The sequence below is a fragment of the Coffea eugenioides genome, chromosome 4 (assembly GCF_003713205.1).
Source record: "Coffea eugenioides isolate CCC68of chromosome 4, Ceug_1.0, whole genome shotgun sequence".
Classification (NCBI taxonomy): Eukaryota; Viridiplantae; Streptophyta; class Magnoliopsida; order Gentianales; family Rubiaceae; genus Coffea; species Coffea eugenioides.
In genome coordinates, this window is record NC_040038.1 from 416,258 (window position 1) to 434,236 (window position 17,979).

The 17,979-nt window shown below is 39.4% G+C and overlaps 3 protein-coding genes across 3 annotated transcripts; 2 read left to right on the top strand and 1 right to left on the bottom strand.

The window, feature by feature from the left end:
- Window positions 1–1,610: 1,610 nt before the first annotated feature.
- Window positions 1,611–5,501, top strand: LOC113767592 (tyrosine-sulfated glycopeptide receptor 1). The gene has a single exon (XM_027311741.1). The coding sequence runs from the start codon at window positions 2,113–2,115 to the stop codon at window positions 5,443–5,445; it is 3,333 nt and encodes a 1,110-aa protein (XP_027167542.1). The 5' UTR covers window positions 1,611–2,112; the 3' UTR covers window positions 5,446–5,501.
- Window positions 5,502–8,781: 3,280 nt separating this feature from the next.
- On the top strand, window positions 8,782–14,185 carry LOC113768860 (uncharacterized protein C630.12). The gene is made up of 13 exons (XM_027313367.1): window positions 8,782–9,055; window positions 10,025–10,084; window positions 10,215–10,393; window positions 10,560–10,695; window positions 11,075–11,171; window positions 12,074–12,133; window positions 12,220–12,320; window positions 12,439–12,473; window positions 12,586–12,643; window positions 12,764–12,838; window positions 12,911–13,068; window positions 13,156–13,422; window positions 13,850–14,185. The coding sequence occupies exons 1-13, from the start codon at window positions 8,912–8,914 to the stop codon at window positions 14,085–14,087; spliced, it is 1,608 nt and encodes a 535-aa protein (XP_027169168.1). The 5' UTR covers window positions 8,782–8,911; the 3' UTR covers window positions 14,088–14,185.
- A 610-nt stretch (window positions 14,186–14,795) lies between these two features.
- Window positions 14,796–16,248, bottom strand: LOC113769461. Its single transcript, XM_027313907.1, has one exon. It carries the CDS (start codon window positions 15,595–15,597, stop codon window positions 15,418–15,420), a length of 180 nt encoding a protein of 59 aa, XP_027169708.1. The 5' UTR covers window positions 15,598–16,248; the 3' UTR covers window positions 14,796–15,417.
- Window positions 16,249–17,979: the final 1,731 nt, after the last annotated feature.

The window sequence follows — 17,979 nt, forward strand, 5'->3', positions numbered from 1 at the left end:
CTGGTAAACTAATAGAAGAATTCTAATTGTTGTTTTTCCGTCTAAATTTACAGCTTCATAAAAGGGATTTTCATCCCAAATATCAATGGGTTAAATAGAAAAAAGATCCCAACAATGCCTAGAACCCCAAAAAAAAAAAAAAAAAATTTTTTCCCAAAATGTTCCATGACAAATTGTTCCACATTATTTCTTGGTGGGGAATGCATTTCTACAACGTAGACCTGCGCAATATTGGTGAGGAAATGGTCGAGTTGAGGTCATCCAGACGAGGATCTTGCCTTGAGAAACTTTCTGTCCTCTTGCTTGCTCTGTCCACATGCGGTTTTCAATCAATTATATACTTAAACGAAACGTCAAATGGGTTTGGAAGAAATAGGGGGTTTGTCAGACTAACAGTAATAATCCCTTTTCATAATAATGTACTAGTACTTTTTCTTCTTTTTTTTTTTCCGAAATATTTTATAACACACTCAAATCAGATTAATGCCCCCAGGTTCTGTCAAACAGCACATCTGATCTGGGGGAGTTGGATGTTATGACAAAGTACCAAGTGAGTGATTTTTTTGTGTTTGGTGTAGGATGGTGGAGGTGAAGGGACGAAATGGTCCCTCCCTCCGTTTCTTGAGTTCAAACAACATTTTTTTTGGACGGAAGAGCCAAATTCATGCACATCAACTTACGTTGTTCAGGGGCGGGCAATTTACTCCTTGCAGGACAATGACTTGGCTGCCTCCTCCTCATTCATCAGATTATATGTTCTCTTTTCTGGACAACGACTTGCAAACCCAAATGCTTACGAGTAAAGTAATATACCACGTCGTCAAATAAGTTCTTGGAAAATTTGACGTATCATATAGTAACAGAATGGACCGAAAACTGCCCCAGATGAGAATGAGTTACTTGCTACAGCTTTAATTTTGCATCCCGTAAAAAGAAAAGAAAAGAAGAGAGTTTCTCTTTTTCCTGGCTGGTCAACGGCTGCAAGTTTGATTGAATACGTTTGGACTTGGGGAATAAAATTTAGGTACAGAGAGAAGAAGAAGAGAAGACCAAAATATTCTATTTGTAGTTGTACTACAATTGACATGACATGTGCCCCTGGGTACCATTTTACACTTTTACCCACCATCCACCAAATGTCAACCTCCTCCTCCTCAACCATACATCAGCACCCCATCCCCCGCAGGCAATATACCACTTAACAGTAAATACTACTACTAGTAAAATACCCAATACATATCTCGTGATCCATCTTCTCTAAAGCAATTTTCTACTAGTACTACTTGTTATCTCTCCTGTTCTGTGATCCCAAGAGCCATTCAGCAGCTTTGAGCATATAAAAACTAGCAAAGGAGTCACACACACACACACACACACCCCTCCCCTTTTTCCCAAGGTGGTGGTGGTGGTGGTGGGGGGAATCAAGATTCAAGAGACTAGTAGTAGATTGCAAAAATGATTATGTCAAATATTGCGATGACATCCGAGCGCAACCCGTGGTTAAAGTTATTAATCAAACGACAACAAGATTGCTACTTGGTTTTATCTCTAGGTAGAAGGATGAATATAAATATATATGTATATAATAATATAGTAACAGCAACAAGTTGATTGATCAACTTGGGGTGGGAGCATAAGAATCCAGTTCAGTGCGACTTGAAAGAAGGTTTAGTTTAATACAAGTAGTGCAGAGCCCACTATAATATGTCCTTATCCGGGCAAAGCAAAGTTCCAGATACGCAGACGGAGCCTCTCTACGCTGCTATTTATCTCCCCCATCCCAGGTTTCAACACAACATTACCATCCTACACGCTTTTACCTCATTCCTCCATCTTCCTTCCTATACAAATATATCATAATATATATACAGAAAGTCCACCACCTAGCCAGCCGTCCCAAAAGTAAACGCTTTTTAACAATTCAGACCACAGCTTTTTAATATTGCTCCATGTCAACATCAACCACTATATCCTCTCTCTCTCTCTCCCTCATGGGGGGTATGACTAAAGTCTGCACAAACTAAGATGGAAGGGTTAGAATACCCCCATGATTGATTAAAACAGAGTAGTATCTTTTGGCATCTTCGACTGTCTTCTTCTTCTAATAATAATATGATCAAATATGACAAGGAAACCTGCAGGCAATCTCGGCTTTCTCCTCCTCCTCCTCATCATCATCGCCATCACAGGGCAGCCATGCTCTTGTCCTCCTCTGTCCCTTCTTCCTCTCCTTCGTCTCACCTTACCACAGTCAATCCCTTTTGCTCCCTCTTTTCGGATGTGCTGCTGTCTCTACTTGTCATAACCCTCTCTTGCTTTGCGACTGCCACCCATGCCTCCTGCAATCGCCTGGATCGTGACTCTTTATTATCCTTTTCCACCAGCATAGCCAGCCCCTCATCTCCTTTGAATTGGACTATCTCGGTTGATTGCTGCATCTGGGAAGGCGTTCTTTGTGACAAAAGCGGTAGAGTCGCCAGTTTAAGGCTGCCATCAAGAGGGCTTGTCGGAACCATCTCTCCTTCACTGGCCAACCTCAGCAGTCTTTCTCAACTAAACCTCTCACGCAACTTCCTTTCTGGTCCTCTCCCAAATGGATTCTTCGTGTCCCTCAATCACCTGCAGGCGATTGATTTGAGCTACAACCGACTCTCCGGACAATTACCGCCTTCCGATAAGTTTCCAACAACAATCCAGCAAGTGGACTTCTCCAGCAACAAATTTAATGGAACCGTCCAATTTACATTTCTCAAGGAAGCAATAAACTTGGCAAGTTTCAATATCAGCAACAACAGCTTTTTTGGGTCCATTCCTTCATTCATCTGCAGCATTTCACCCTCCATTAGACTCCTTGATTGCTCTTTCAATCATTTCAGCGGCTCGATTCCCCAAGATGTTAAATATTGTTCAAATTTGGAGACTCTACGGGCAGGTTTCAATTCTCTCTCGGGTCCTCTTCCTCATGCTATTTATAGCGTGTTGACTCTGCAAGAGATATCTTTACCTGGAAACAAACTGAATGGATCAATTAACCAAGATATTGCCGGACTCAACAAGCTCAGGATTTTTGAACTCTATGCTAACGAGATTACAGGTACAATCCCTCCAGAAATAGGAATGCTCTCCAACCTGGAAAATCTACTCCTTCACATAAACAAACTTCATGGTACTCTGCCACCATCTGTCACAAATTGCACAAGACTCAAACTGCTCAACCTAAGAGTCAACTTACTTGTTGGTGATCTTTCCAAATTTGATTTCTCCAAACTCACCCAACTTGTCACGATTGACTTGGGGAATAATTTTTTCAATGGTAGCCTGCCGGTAAGCCTTTTTTCGTGCAGATCATTGACAGCAGTTCGCCTGGCCACTAATCACCTGACCGGAGAGATCCCACCCCAGATACATGCACTACAATCTCTGTCTTTTCTCTCAATTTCCAATAACACACTAACCAATGTCACAAGTGCAATCAGAATTTTGACAGGTTGCAAGAATCTCAGTACACTGATTCTGTCAAAGAATTTTTATAATGAATCGTTGCCAGGTGATGACGGTTTAGTCGATTCTGAAGGATTTCAGAATCTCCAGATCCTTGGTTTAGGTGGTTGCCAATTCTCTGGTCAAGTTCCCAGTTGGCTGACTAAGCTGCAAAAGCTTGAGGTCCTCGACTTGTCAGTTAATAACCTCACAGGCTTAGTTCCAAGTTGGCTTGGAAATCTGCCAGACCTTTTTTACTTAGATTTATCTCAGAACCTCCTCTCAGGAAACTTCCCTGTAGAACTTACTGGACTCCCAAGACTAGTGAGGCAGCAGGGTGCTGATCAAGTGGATCAGAGTTACTTAGAGTTGCCAGTCTTTGTTCAGCCTGAGAATGTCTCCAGCTTACAGTACAATCAGGTGTCTAACCTCCCCCCTGCTATATACCTGAATGGGAATAACCTCAGTGGCAACATACCCATTGAGATTGGCCAATTGAAGCGCATTCATGTCCTGGATCTCAGTCACAACAATTTTTCAGGCAGCATCCCCAACACGATATCTTATCTTACTAACTTGGAAAAGTTGGATCTTTCTGAAAACCATTTTTCTGGTGAAATTCCAGCTTCACTCGGGAACCTCCATTTTCTGTCTTCTTTCAGCGTTGCAAACAACAATCTTCAAGGCCCAATACCCGCAGGAGGCCAGTTTGATACCTTCCCCAATGCCAGCTTTGAAGGAAATTCAGGGTTGTGTGGCCGATTTCTACGCCCTTGTAGCAATCAATCACCAACTACAAACCCCTCAGCAACAAGAAAAAGCCCAAAGAGGAAAATAATCATTGGACTCATACTTGGAATCTGTTTTGGCATTGGATTCACTGTTTCTGTAGTGGCATTTTGGATATTTTCCAAGAGAAGGATCCTTCCTAAAGGTGATGCTGAAAAAACTGATCTGGATACACTTTCCTACAACTCTAATTCTGGACTGTCCACTGAGTTTGGAAAAGACACCAGCATAGTTGTCTTGTTTCCTGATAACACAAAGGATGTTAAGGATCTCACAGTATCAGAGTTACTGAAAGCCGCAGACAACTTCAACCAAGCAAACATTGTTGGCTGTGGGGGTTTTGGTTTGGTTTACAAAGCAACTTTGACAAATGGCACACAGCTGGCTATTAAGAAGCTTTCAGGAGATACAGGGTTGATGGAAAGGGAATTCAAAGCAGAGGTGGAAGCATTATCAACAGCCCAGCACGAGAACCTAGTTGCTTTGCAAGGTTACTGTGTGCACGATGGGTTTAGATTACTGATATATTCGTATATGGAGAATGGTAGTCTAGACTGCTGGTTACATGAGAAGCCCGATGGAGCAGCCCAACTTGATTGGCCAACCCGACTAAAAATTGCCCAGGGTGCAAGTTGTGGCTTGGCATACATGCACCAGATATGTGAGCCACATATTGTGCATCGCGACATAAAATCCAGTAACATCCTGCTGGATGAGAATTTTAAAGCACATGTGGCAGATTTTGGATTGTCTAGATTGATTCTTCCCTACCGAACACACGTAACCACTGAACTGGTAGGCACCCTAGGTTACATCCCACCAGAGTATAGTCAATCATGGATAGCCACTTTGAGAGGGGATGTTTACAGTTTTGGAGTTGTCATACTTGAATTACTGACGGGCAAGAGGCCTATGGAGATATTCAAGCCTAAAGTGTCAAGAGAATTGGTTGGATGGGTGCAGCAAATGAGAAATGATGGGAAACAAGATGAAATCTTTGATCCAGTACTGTGCGGCAAGGGCTTTGAAGAAGATATGCTGCAAGTGCTTGATGTTGCCTGCATGTGTGTCAACCAAAATCCTTTCAAGCGGCCAACCATTACAGAAGTAGTTGATTGGCTCCATGACATAGGGTCCAAGAGACAGGCACCAAAAGAAGGGCAATTGTATAAATGAATAGAGAAACTCCAGAATTTGTTGTTAATATAAAACGTCAATGGCAGTTTTTTTCCCTTTTTTTTTTTACCCCCTTCTGAAACGAGAAAAATATACGTAATGTTCAAGTGGAGGATTGTATAAAGCTAAATGTTGCTACCAGTTAGTCAAGCATACACTTCTAATATTGTCAACTAGAAGGAATTGATCGCTGTAGTTTCATGCAGGAGTGTCTTCTTGAAGTCTAAAAGGACCGATGAGTTCCTCTCTTTAACTATGGTTTTGGCGAGTAATGACGAAAATGAGTAAGGTTTGTCATAGTTTGGCTTACAGCTACAAGATGACTTCTGGAAACTTGAATTGATTATCCAGATTCTCGCATTTAAGCTAACAAGCAAAAGAACAACAGCCGCAACCTTCTGCTGCTCCAACGAAAAATCAAGAGCTAATTGTCGTCTGTACAAAAGTTTGTGAAGCAGCAGGGGCCGGGACAAGTAGAATGTGGTTGAAAGGGTTTTGATGATTTAGCACGAGGTATAGACTCTCAAAATTAAAAAAAAAAAAAAAACCAGAAAAATGTTAAGATAGACAAAGCACCATAATTAACCAAAAAGGAAAAAAAAAAGGTCTATTTGTTCGTGTGTGTGAATTGACAGGGAAGAAAGTAAAGAAAAGACTCATCTCATTCTCATTCCGTATTCGTACTTGTTAAAATGCTGCTGCATTTTGGTTTGGGCATTTTCACCGGTACCTGGCGGCCTATGGCGGCGGATTTCAATCCACAAACAGCTGCTCATCCCACCCAGTAACTATTACTAAGTAATACTACTAACAAATGCCTGCGGCTTGAGGTGGCGGCGGCGGCGGCGGCGCTAACTCCTCCGTTTTTCTCCCGATTTATGGCGCCAATCCTACAGTATGAGAAAGTTGAAACCTTGCCCCAAGGCCTCGTTTGGACGGAAAAACTTGGAAAGAAAATACTGACACAGTTACCAACTTTTAATTGGAGGGGAAATAAACGGTTAAAATGGTTTAAATGCTTCTTTTTTTTTTTTTTCAAATGTTAAAGAGATTGAGGAGGAAAAATGAAAAAACCAAGGGAAACCAACCAACCATTTTGGGAGTCTTCATCAATTTAGTCCTTTATCTATTAAATTTATCAATTTATTCTCTCATCTTTATGAAATTAAAAAAAATTCTCTAATAGAAAATTAAATAATTCTATTGAAATTGATCAGCAGATGGACATTTGAAAATGACCATTTTAGTCTCGAATCTTCAAGTCTCTTCAATTTGGTCTCTTATATATGTCATTGTCTATTAATTTATATATCATTACCTATTGATTTTATTTTGTGGATTTGAGGATTTAAATTGATAGATGGTGACATCTAAATTGGAGACAACCTCGAAGGCAAAGGGATGAGTTGGTCATTTTGAAAGGTTCACATGCCCAATGCCCAATTTTGTTAGAATTTTCTAATTTTTCATTACAGGTCCCAGGTTGACATTATTTTATAAAGTTGATGGAATAAAATGGTAAGATTGATAAATAATAAATTGGTAGGATTGATTGATAAAGAACTAAATTGGCTAAAATTCTAAGCAGAGGGGGCCCAAAATGATCATTTTCTCAAAGAAACATGGCATAGAAAAAAAATAACAATCAAAGGTTTCGTGATACCAAGAAATATGCGTTGAGTAACAAGTGTCAAGTAGCAGTGTAATATGCAATAAGTATTAACCATATTCCACTTATTTCTTCAAATCCCATTCAAGTTTGATCTTCTTTTAAAGTTTTAGTGCGTAGGTTTATTTTTTCCCTGGTTTCCCTTTTATTGCTTTATTTTATTCAGAAAATATGTCATCAATAAAATTTGCTTACAGTTCTAAAGGCAACTAAATTCAACAATAGGTGGGAGAGAGATGAGTTGAATGATAAGAGGGAAGGAAGTGTAAGTGAGAGGTTCTGAATTCGAAATCTCCTATTTATACTTAAAAAAAAAATCCAACAACAACTAGAGGAAATTTGAGTTGGGTTAGGTTAAGTAGTAAGACGAGGGATCTCAAGTTTTAGACTTCAGTTACAGTATAAAAAAAAAGTTTCAACAATAGTTAGGGGAGGGATAGGTTGGGTTGGGCGGTAGAGTGGGAGAAATTGTAAATAAGAGGTCTTGAATTCAAGACATTCAACTTATCAAAAGTAATATATATATATATATATTCAACGATAGTTTTTTATTTTCACAACAAATAATAACAAACCGAAAACCTTTATGATGAAACCCATGTCGTCTCTTTCCAATTTTTTATACTAAATGTGTGAAATTATTCCACTGTTGGGAAAAAAAAAAAAAAAGGGTGTTCGAAAGGTTACTGTCGGTATTCCATTTCTTTCGCACAATGCACTACTTGATTAAAGAGACAACTAGGTGGGATTACTCTTTGCAGAGTCACGGGAATTTGGTCGAACTCAAACACCGAAGTATCGTTGGAATCTTTTAAATCTACTGTCAATAATAACAAGTGACTGAACAAAAACTAGTATAATTTTACATGGATCGAAATTTACTCTACTGCAACAAAATATTCACTCTTGCAAAAAAAAAATAAAAAAAAAATGCAAACCTTCTCTTCAAGGCTCAAGCTGTAAGTGTCTGTGGAAGCAACCATATATAACCGAGGTAAAAAAGACAAGTAATGGATTTGAATTTCAGCCATACTCATACAAGTATTATTATATGTTTGTTTAAGATCAATTGGAATGAGTTTCATAGATGCTTCAATTGGTAAACTGCTAAAGAGTAAGGTTTAATATTTTGCTATTACTAAAAATTTATCTATCGTTGCAAAGTTATTTTTATCACACTCGTGTATTATTTATTATTCCTTAATTTATTTATCATACACACAACGAGAGTGATTATGCAATATGAACGAAACGGCTGTTATGTTACACTTACTTGATGAATCCCCTCAGACATTGAAGATGTTTTTTTATCGGTCGAGCATTTTAAATGCTACTAGCGGTAGGTAGTTTCGTATGGGCTTGGCCCCTGTCGGGGTTTCTATCCCACATCGGCTTTCGGGGGTTGGGGTTTGGGTAGTTAAGTCCCTGGGAGCAATTCAAGAGTTGCCGGCTTTTGGATTGACTTCTGGGAATAGGTCTAGTTGGTCAAATTTCGTTTCCGAGAGAAGAAGGTAGGTAGTTTCGTATGGTTTTCGTTTTTGGTGCGTTAAATGGGAAGGGGGTAAAAGTTGGGAGTAATCCGAAGTCAAACAACAACCCAACAAATAAATAACTAATATGGAAGGCAAAATAGAATATTTGTGCCTTTCTTTGGAAGGGAAAAAAAAAAAAAGAAAAGGAATAGTGTGCTGCTTCTTCTTCTTCCAAGTTCCAAGTTCCAAGTAGTATCAGCATCAGCAGTGGAGTTAAACAAACCACGAAGTCCGAGTGGGAGTGAGCAAAAGATCGTCGGGGGAAATGGGAAAGGAGAGGAGGTTGACGGTGTTTTTGAGCATAATTTGGGCTCTGACCATTCTGTATGGTGAGATGTTTGCATATTGGGTGCCCTCTCTTTGGACTTGTTCTTGGCCTCATCATCTTCGCCACTCTTCTTCCTCCTCGGTAATTAGTAATAACCTCACCCACCCAACATAAAGAAAATTACTTCTTGAAACGTTAAACTCATTTAACTTAGCTCTGAAAAAACGATGACCCACAAGTTATTTCTAGTGGCTGTTTTCGGATTTTACTTAATCTGTTGGATCTTCTGTTCCAGCTATTGATAAAAAGAAAGAAAAAAAAAATCGAAGTTTTCACTTGCCTTGATTCGTTTTCTCTTTTCTTTATTTTGGTTAATATGCACTTCGTTCGTTAATCTGATGGTAGTTTTTAGTTTATTTCATCTCTTTCTTTCCATTTCTGATGCGGCTCTTCTTTTGCTAGGGATATTGCCCAAATTACTTTATGGATTAATGACGTTGAATCTAATCGGCATATAAGATGCCAAAAAAAAAAAGGATAGAATTTTGATTTCATAGGTGCCGCCTAGAAATATGTATAAGTTGCGCTACGGTCATCATCTTTTCGACCAAGGAAGGGAGCGGAAATGCTGAATCAATTACCAAAATCTGACTCATACAACTAACTCCATTGATGCATCCGAACATTTCATTAGGTTTAGCATTATTAAGAGGAGGAGGATACAGGTTGATAAAAACATTCCCGGTTAGGATCTTCCTGGTTACCATCATTTCCTGCAATTAGCTAAGTATTTCTTTAGTCATTACTGCATGCTCTGAACCATTGTCACTCTTTTAGGCAATGCAAAAAGGCGGAAACATTTTAACACAAGGTCACTCCCCTCGTTGTGCATTGATGATTTACACAAAAGCATTACATTGTGGTAGTTGTTGCAAACTCGTAAAGACTCATTAGCGCAAAAAAGTTTGTTTTTCAATTGTTAAATTTACAAAATTTTCTCGTTTCTTCTTATCTGTTATGCTTCAGTATTTTTGCAACCAAATACATGCAGATTATTGAAGCCCAAACTTTTTTTTTTTGGGTGGCGTGTGTCTCTCTGCCTGATTGCAGGTGAAGAGACTCAATGATTCTGGTGATTATGTCAAAATTGCCGTTCTGGCTGATCCTCAGGTAAATCTCCTCGGAAGTAGTTCCATAATTGTGTCCAAACATAAATACAGATGTATGAAGATACATGCCTTGGTGAGATATTTCAATGATTCTGCAAAGCAACTGCCAATTGAGTACTTATTTTCAACAGCTCATGGATAGGACCTCCCTTCATCTTTCCCCAAAGTCACTGGCTCTCGAGATTGCTCAGTTCTACACAGACTTGTTCATGCGCAGGGCATTCCTGTTGTCTGTCTTACGTTTCAAACCTGATGTGCTTCTCTTTTTTGGTGATTACTTTGATGGGGGCCCTATTCTGTCTGACAATGAGTAAGCCATTTAATTTTATAGGTTTTGTATGAAAGTTTACACAGGCATTTATGCGGTTGAATCTCTATTAAATGTGAAAATGCAGCTAGACTGTTGCAACACACTCAATTTTGATACTGTTTATCTGAACTTTGTCTTCACAACGACGCATCCCATTGTTGAACAGATGGCAGGAATCCTTGAGCCGCCTTAAACATATCTTTGATCTGAATGTGCTCCAGAAAACTAAAAATATGAAAGTGTATTTCCTATCCGGAAATCATGACATTGGATATGAGGCTCTTTACTCCAAAACGCCAGAGGTATGTTAATGCATTATTCTCTAAATCTCATACTACTTGTCAGAATAAATCATTTTCGTTTTCCAGGTCGCTGGATTAAATTTAGATGCTTAACTTGTTCTGGTGATATATCTGATGCTACTTTCTTGGTAACGAGTGATCACAAGACAATTCGAGCTCAGAACCCTAATAGCTCGTCCATGAATGTTCATCTGCATAGGCATATAAGAATTTGTTTTATTTATCTGTGTCAGTTTCTTCTTGAAGCAGTATCCATCTATGGGGTTTTCTGAACAAGTACTGATTAATCACTAATAATGCAATTTCTGACACTTCAATAATGCAACCCTCCCTCTGATCATCTCTCTGGCTTGTTATCTCTGCATCTACTTGTCTGCAGGTTATCAGGCGTTATGAGGAAGAATTTGGAGCACGAAACTATAAGTTTACACTTGGAAAAGTGGATTTTATTGCTATTGACTCACAGACATTAGATGGTAAAAGCCAGTGAACACGTATCTCCATATCATCTGTAATAGTATAGTATCACTTTACTGCAAAAATTTCTGGAACTCTAACAGGTGCCCAGATTATAATTTGGAGATACCCAAAAGGTAGATAATTTACTGTATTTCATAGTGATTGCCGTGATCTCCTTGGACACTAGTTAATCATTTTTCCTTGTATATTCATTGTTTGCCAGGCAAATCAAGGTGCAATTTTATGTTTTATGCAGTCCAAGTTTACATGAAAACTACGAGGATAAAACAAGTTTCTTATCTCATTAATTTGTTACTTTTCCCCCTTCATCTCTTTGACATGAAAGTGGCTCGTTTCTTTAAACTTCCTAGATATCTGTGCACTTGTTGTATTTCTGCTGGTAATAACAAATGTAGTGTGTGTGATGCTGGTGTATTACAGATGATATCTCTGACTAACTGAAGCTTATAACTTGGACTTTATACTCTGAAGTGTGTGTAAAGCTGCTGGATACTTTAACTGGCTGTGTATTTGTACTGCTCATGACGACCTAGTCTTGTTGATAAAAGTCAAAAATCTTTTTCTACTAACTAATCAAGACTTGGTTGACATGTTAGACCTAAGTTGCAAGTAGATTGACGCTGTCACTTGCTGGACCACATAAGGATCTGTATGGTTGCTAGAATAATGGTATCTTTTCTTGGTCAATCAAACTCAGTAGGACTGCTTTCCTAAGTTAGCTTTGTTTTGCATGTCTCTTTATGCAATCATGTGACTTTGCTGAACTACACAAGGATATCTGCAGTAGCTTCCTTCTCATTTGTATATTAGAATTATTTTCTTTGCTTAATCATCTATAGATAAATTTACCTTGTAAGTTGGCGATACTAAGAGTTGATGGCAAGATTTTTGTCCACAGGGAATTCACAGGGAAATGTAACCTCTGCCACCTGGAATTTTATTGCAAATGTCTCTCAGGGTAATTGGCAGCGACTTCTAAGAAAATCTATCATGTTAGATAATTACAATACGGTATGAAGTCCATGACATGCCTTATGCATCCAGATTCCAGTTCAATGACAAGGGTTCTATTGACTCATATCCCATTGTACCGGCCAGATTGGACTCCATGCGGTCCATATCGTTCTTCACCCATTATCAATCAGGTTAATATTTTTCTCTCTGCATTGAGTTAAATGGCAATCTTAGAAACATGTTGGTGCAAGTTATCACCTTGCATACATTTTGTTTAGCTAAAAATTACTATCTCTTACTCTGTTCCAGAGGATTTTGCGTGCCCCAGAAAATCAACAAATATTGTAAGCATCTTATTGTGTTCTGCTTCTTTGACTGTATGTGGTGGATTACAGTCCTTCATGGAATGGATGTTGGGGTATGACATGATACTTTTCCTCTGATCTATTAATACAGGTATCAAAATTATGTCACTGAGAAATCGACAAATAACTTACTGAACATGATTAGCCCAGTATGTAAACTCTTCCCTCCTTAATGATCTATCAGAGCTTTGGAAAATCAGACTTCGAAAAAACTAAGCTACTTGAGGGATTCATTCTTGGCGGTACTAATCTGCGTTTGTAAACTTCAGGCACTAATCCTTTCAGGGCATGATCATGATCAGTGCAAAGTAACCCACATCACTAAGCACGGTCCCGTGGAGGAGGTAAGCACTGCATTAACTTGGCAAGATATACTTCCAGTAACAGTGCAACTTTTGATTATTTACATCATGCAGCATACTATAGGGACTATCAGCTGGCAGCAGGGAAACTTGTTCCCTTCTTTTATGCTGTTATCTGCTAGTAATCTCAGCTCTCCAGATGGTTTGGCTCTAGAAGATGTTGTATACGCCCATCTCTGCTTTCTACCTGTTCAAACATACATATACATATGGTAATTCATAGTTAGTTAATACTGCTGCCGTTGGCGTGTAAGTTTTTGTTGGCTTCATTCTGAAACATCATCTGATGAGAATTTCAGGTATATGGTCCTGTTCATCATGACCCTTCTCATTGTTCTCTTTTGGCCTGCAAAAGAGGAATTATTCTCCCATTATATTGGCAATTTCAAGCTATGCTTCAGGAGTCTGTTCGATGGTAGTGTGTTTGGCAGGGTAATAAAAGAGAAAAATGAAGATGAGAACTTTGAGTACGAGATGATGTGGGATGCCGAAGGATCGATGCACCTTATCAAGAAAGCGTCAAAGTCCCCTCCTAAAAGTTCAGGTGACAACGCTTCGGTGGAAAGGTATCATGGGGCCTAGTTGAGGTGCTACGTATTGTCAGTCTATTTCTTACTGTGGGATTATGTTTTGTTATGTTTGCATTCAGCATCTATTATATCTATGCCGGAGCATCTTTTACTCTCTTTTAGAAACTGCAAACTGGCGTATTTAAAATTTTAGACTTTTTAGTATTGCCCACTCTTGCACTCTAGGGAATTTTGCAAATATTTCATCTAACCCCATTATTTGCCTCCCAAAATAAATTTTAACAGCTGCCCCCTTCCCTTTCATTTTCTCTACTTAACATTGAACTTTTCTTATATGTTCACCAAATTATGATCGAACCAAACGTTCATTTGATATTTTGATTGTGTATATTGTATGCTTGTTGTCCACTTACATCAAATAGTAGTAGTTCAGGATTCTGCAACTTACTGCAACTGTACTTAGGGGCAATGCTGTTATGCGGGCGAAAAGACAGACTGAACAGGAAGTAGAGGTCGCCGTGGCTTGTGATGGGAATGTGGAATTTGACGCGAGGACACCAGGACCGGCTCGAATGAAAACATCCATGACAAAATTGGTGATACGGAGACTATTGCGAGGCATCCGCGTGCTTAGCTTTGTTGCTGCAATCAATGTTCCTCTCTACATGATGCTGCTATTCAAAGATTGGGTGGATAAATGATACTGCTACTACTTACAAATACAAGTACCACTAACTCCTGCTTACTACTACTACTACTCAGTATGACAAAATAATTTCGGATTCTTGCACATTTGACACACATTGCATCTTCAACATTTCTGATTTCCAAAAAAAAATTTTGGCGAGTGATCGTCTAAAATCCTCATTGGCATTACTTACTAGCGCTAGGGCTGCCTCAGTCGTTTAATGTCACGACCAGATTTACGAACTCAAGAGTTAGATTCATATAGTGTCATAACTCATCAGAGGTAGCCATAACGTGTAAAATGGAAGGACCCCATCTCATACTGCTAATCTCTTAAGTGGAAAGGACAATAAGAAGAACAAAATAGTATCTGACGTTCGACTACTGCGATTAATTTATATGCTCCATACGTCGATGTAAAACGCACAACAGGTATGTTATATGTAGAAGAAGAAGCATTAATATTGTTAAAAAAATAAATAAATAAAATTTCAGATTCTCATAATTAACGTAGTAGTCCATTGATTGATGTTAATTCAAGAACGGCTGCTTCGTACGGAGCAGATTTATTGTAAGGTACAACATAGTACTGTGGAAGTCAAGTAAAAGTACGTACATGGTCTTCTACAAGACAGCCACCACGACGAAGATAGTACCGCAACATTCACATCCATGATCCATCCCTTCTGTGTCTTATTCCACATTTATTGTGCATTAATTAATCATGCTACCATATATATATATATATATATATATATTTGATGGTGTCTGCATCGGCCATAACACTAAAACAATACCGCTTGAACAGAGGGGAGTTACATACATAGATTACTGAAACACATAAATAAGTAATGGCAGACCTTGCAAGCTTCCATCCATCCATCCGAACTTGGCAGGGATCCCCATATGTTGGCCTTGTCCGTGTCCTGATCATGTCCGGGCTGTCAAAAAGCACCAGCCTTGATCTCTCATGTGCCCAAAAAACCTAACAATGGACTATCACCATTTAGGTTTACAAAAAAATACAGGATGACACACATGAAGAAGAGGGCTGATGACAACAAACAAGCCAGACCAGCAGCACCCTATGGACAAAGCCAACAACAGGGAAACAAAGTGGCCGGGGGCGGCCGGGAGGACATATAAATTTTGCTTCCACACGTTTGTAGAACAAATCTTTACCGACAGGCAATTGACGCCTATCAGAAACACACTGCTGCTCGTGCTTGGTTCGAAAACAAGACAAAAGCTAAAGAAGAAAGTAAAGAGAATAAGGCAGAAGAGGTTGGTGGTGCATGGTATCTTTATATATTTTATACGGAGGATGAGGATGGTTTTGGTAGCTCAATCATCTCCCTGGATATACCAGCAGAGGAGCATGGTGGCACAGCGACGTAAGATGTAAATTCGCGCTCTTTGTTCTTTAACCAAAGAAGCGCACTTTCTTGTGAAGCCACCACTGTTCTTTCTCTTTGAACAAGTGTAGAGTACTCCACTTCTGTGCTGTTGCTTGAGCTCGGCCATTGCTGATGATGAGTGTTGGTGGCTAACGAATCAGATGATTGTCAGCTTTCTTGCAAGCGAATCACAGGGAAAAACTGAAAGGACAAAAGAAAAGAAAAAAAAAAAAAAGGAAGGAATGCCAAGGGGAAAAAAAGCCCACGAATTGGAGCTAGACCCTGAAGAGGAGAGTAAGTGGAATCCCTGTATTTATACGAAGAAGGTGTTGAGTAGCTTTTGAAGTGGGGGAGTGAACATGGTCATCTTCGAGAACCGAGGGATTTGCATGGAAAGGTGTAGATCATCAGCCAACGGGTAAAGGGGCTGTAAACGTGGGGTTGGATTTTTCTGGATTAAATATTCAAGATGATCAGCACACTGCAATGGGGTAGAAGGGATGATTGTTAACACTGGCGTGTATTTGAGTGCACTTGGATTAGAAAAAGGGGTATAAGTAGCCATGAGAAAAGGAGGATTGCTTGATGAGGACAAGGCAAAGTCGGAGATATGGGAACATGGTGTCGGCCAAGTCATAGGTGGCTTATGGGGCAGATTTAATTGGTTCACAACTGTGGCTCGCAATTCAAGGTCTCTCTCCATTCACTTCATTTTGCTTGCTAGTATAATATACTCCCCGAGTCTTCCTAATTTATACAGCTTCATGTTGAGCCACAAATTTGTTCTGCCAGCCATGCTAGCTGTTTTTCATTCTTCAGCCTCGAGCCGTTGCATTAGTACTGACGGAAGTTACCGGTCTACGGGCATCTTGCATGTACGTACAACTGGAATTGCATCAGCAAATAATTCATTATTCAGCTTCCAAGAACCAGTTGCATTTCTGCGCCGTGGACAAGCATCATATACTAAGCAACTGAAATGCAGATTCAGGCAAATCTTAGCTGCAGTTTCAGATTATTTAGATATGAGTAGGACTTTGAAGTTCACAAGATTGGGCAAATTTTGGCATGTGGATATAGAGATCTTTGTCTGATGAAGCCATCTGTCACGTTCGGGGCAGGTCTTAGGACAACCTCAATCTTCATAGATTCACTTGTTCAACCCTTTAAAATTAATCAAGGGACATATATGGCTCATCTCCCATGATTAATTTAGGTTACAGCTGTAAGCTAATCATCACCATTACATTTTTAATTGGCAGTTCGACCTAGCACAGGTTAACAAATCAAAATACTCTAATAATGAAATAGTGGACATCCAATCCTTTCGAGTAAGAAATGTTAAGCAAGCATTTCTTGGTTTTTCGAATTGACATAATTCAATGGACGATGGTTTAGCAATTAGTAATACACAACTCTTATAGACTAATAAATTTTTTTTTTTTTTTTTTTTTGGGGTGGTTCGGAAGATAGACTATAGTTTTACTTGCTTTCCTCTCTCTGTCTCCAAATTCCACCAACCAATGATCAATAACTTGCAGGTTGCCATGAATGTTCTCAATAACAGTGAATCCCTGTAATAACAGTGGCAAGGTGGAGCAAGTTGAGTCATCTCCTTAGCCTCGTTAGCTTGTAATTGATAATCGACAAGGATACGTTGTACTAGTAGAACACAAAAATTCGTGAAAAAACTGATTTTTCTTTCTTGTGCGGTCGGTGATTTGCAGTGTATCCATTGGTTCTTGAAAGACGAAACAGAAGTTGTAACATCTGATTCTGCCGTGTGTCACTATCTCCAGGATGCTAATTAAAGAGGGCCGTACGTGCTTCGTTCTAACACTTTGGATATTGGTTTTGCATCTCCGAAACCATCCTTCATAAGTGATGATCGATCTTCTAAATATGATTAAGACCAGTTCTAATTACACCTGTTGATTGACTAATCACGTACGTACTAAAAGAATAGGCTGTCAGGCATGATTCCCGAGAAGCTGGAGCACTGAACGAAGCCTAACAGGCTGGAATTAACAAGTGCACAATCGGGCCCATAGGTCGGACAGGACAAAGGGAGCAGGAGCCTCCAAGCGTCCTATCCGATCTACGAACATTCCCATATCTTTGGATTCATTCCCCCGTTTCATCAGCTTCTCTCTTTTCTTTTCTTTTTTTTAAGTGTTGATAATGGTCCAAATACAGCTAGTGTATGTCGAAGCTCCAAATTTGCAGCAAAAGCAAGCGCTCCTAATCTGACGCTTTAAGCAAGCAGCTGTCAACGGCTGAATGGAGGACTTGAATGGCCCCCCACAAGTACAACGCGGTGTTCTTGACTGAGTTGCCTTGGTCATTTTGCAGAGAAGGAACACTTCCATGTAAGCACAGTTTTAAAAACCCAGTTTACAACTTACTTATTCTCTCAATTCGTTTTGCTGCCCGGTTGAAATAAGTAAATGAATGGACAAAAGTTGTCCGCAGAATTACTTCCACTTTTCATTGAGCTGATTATCTATTG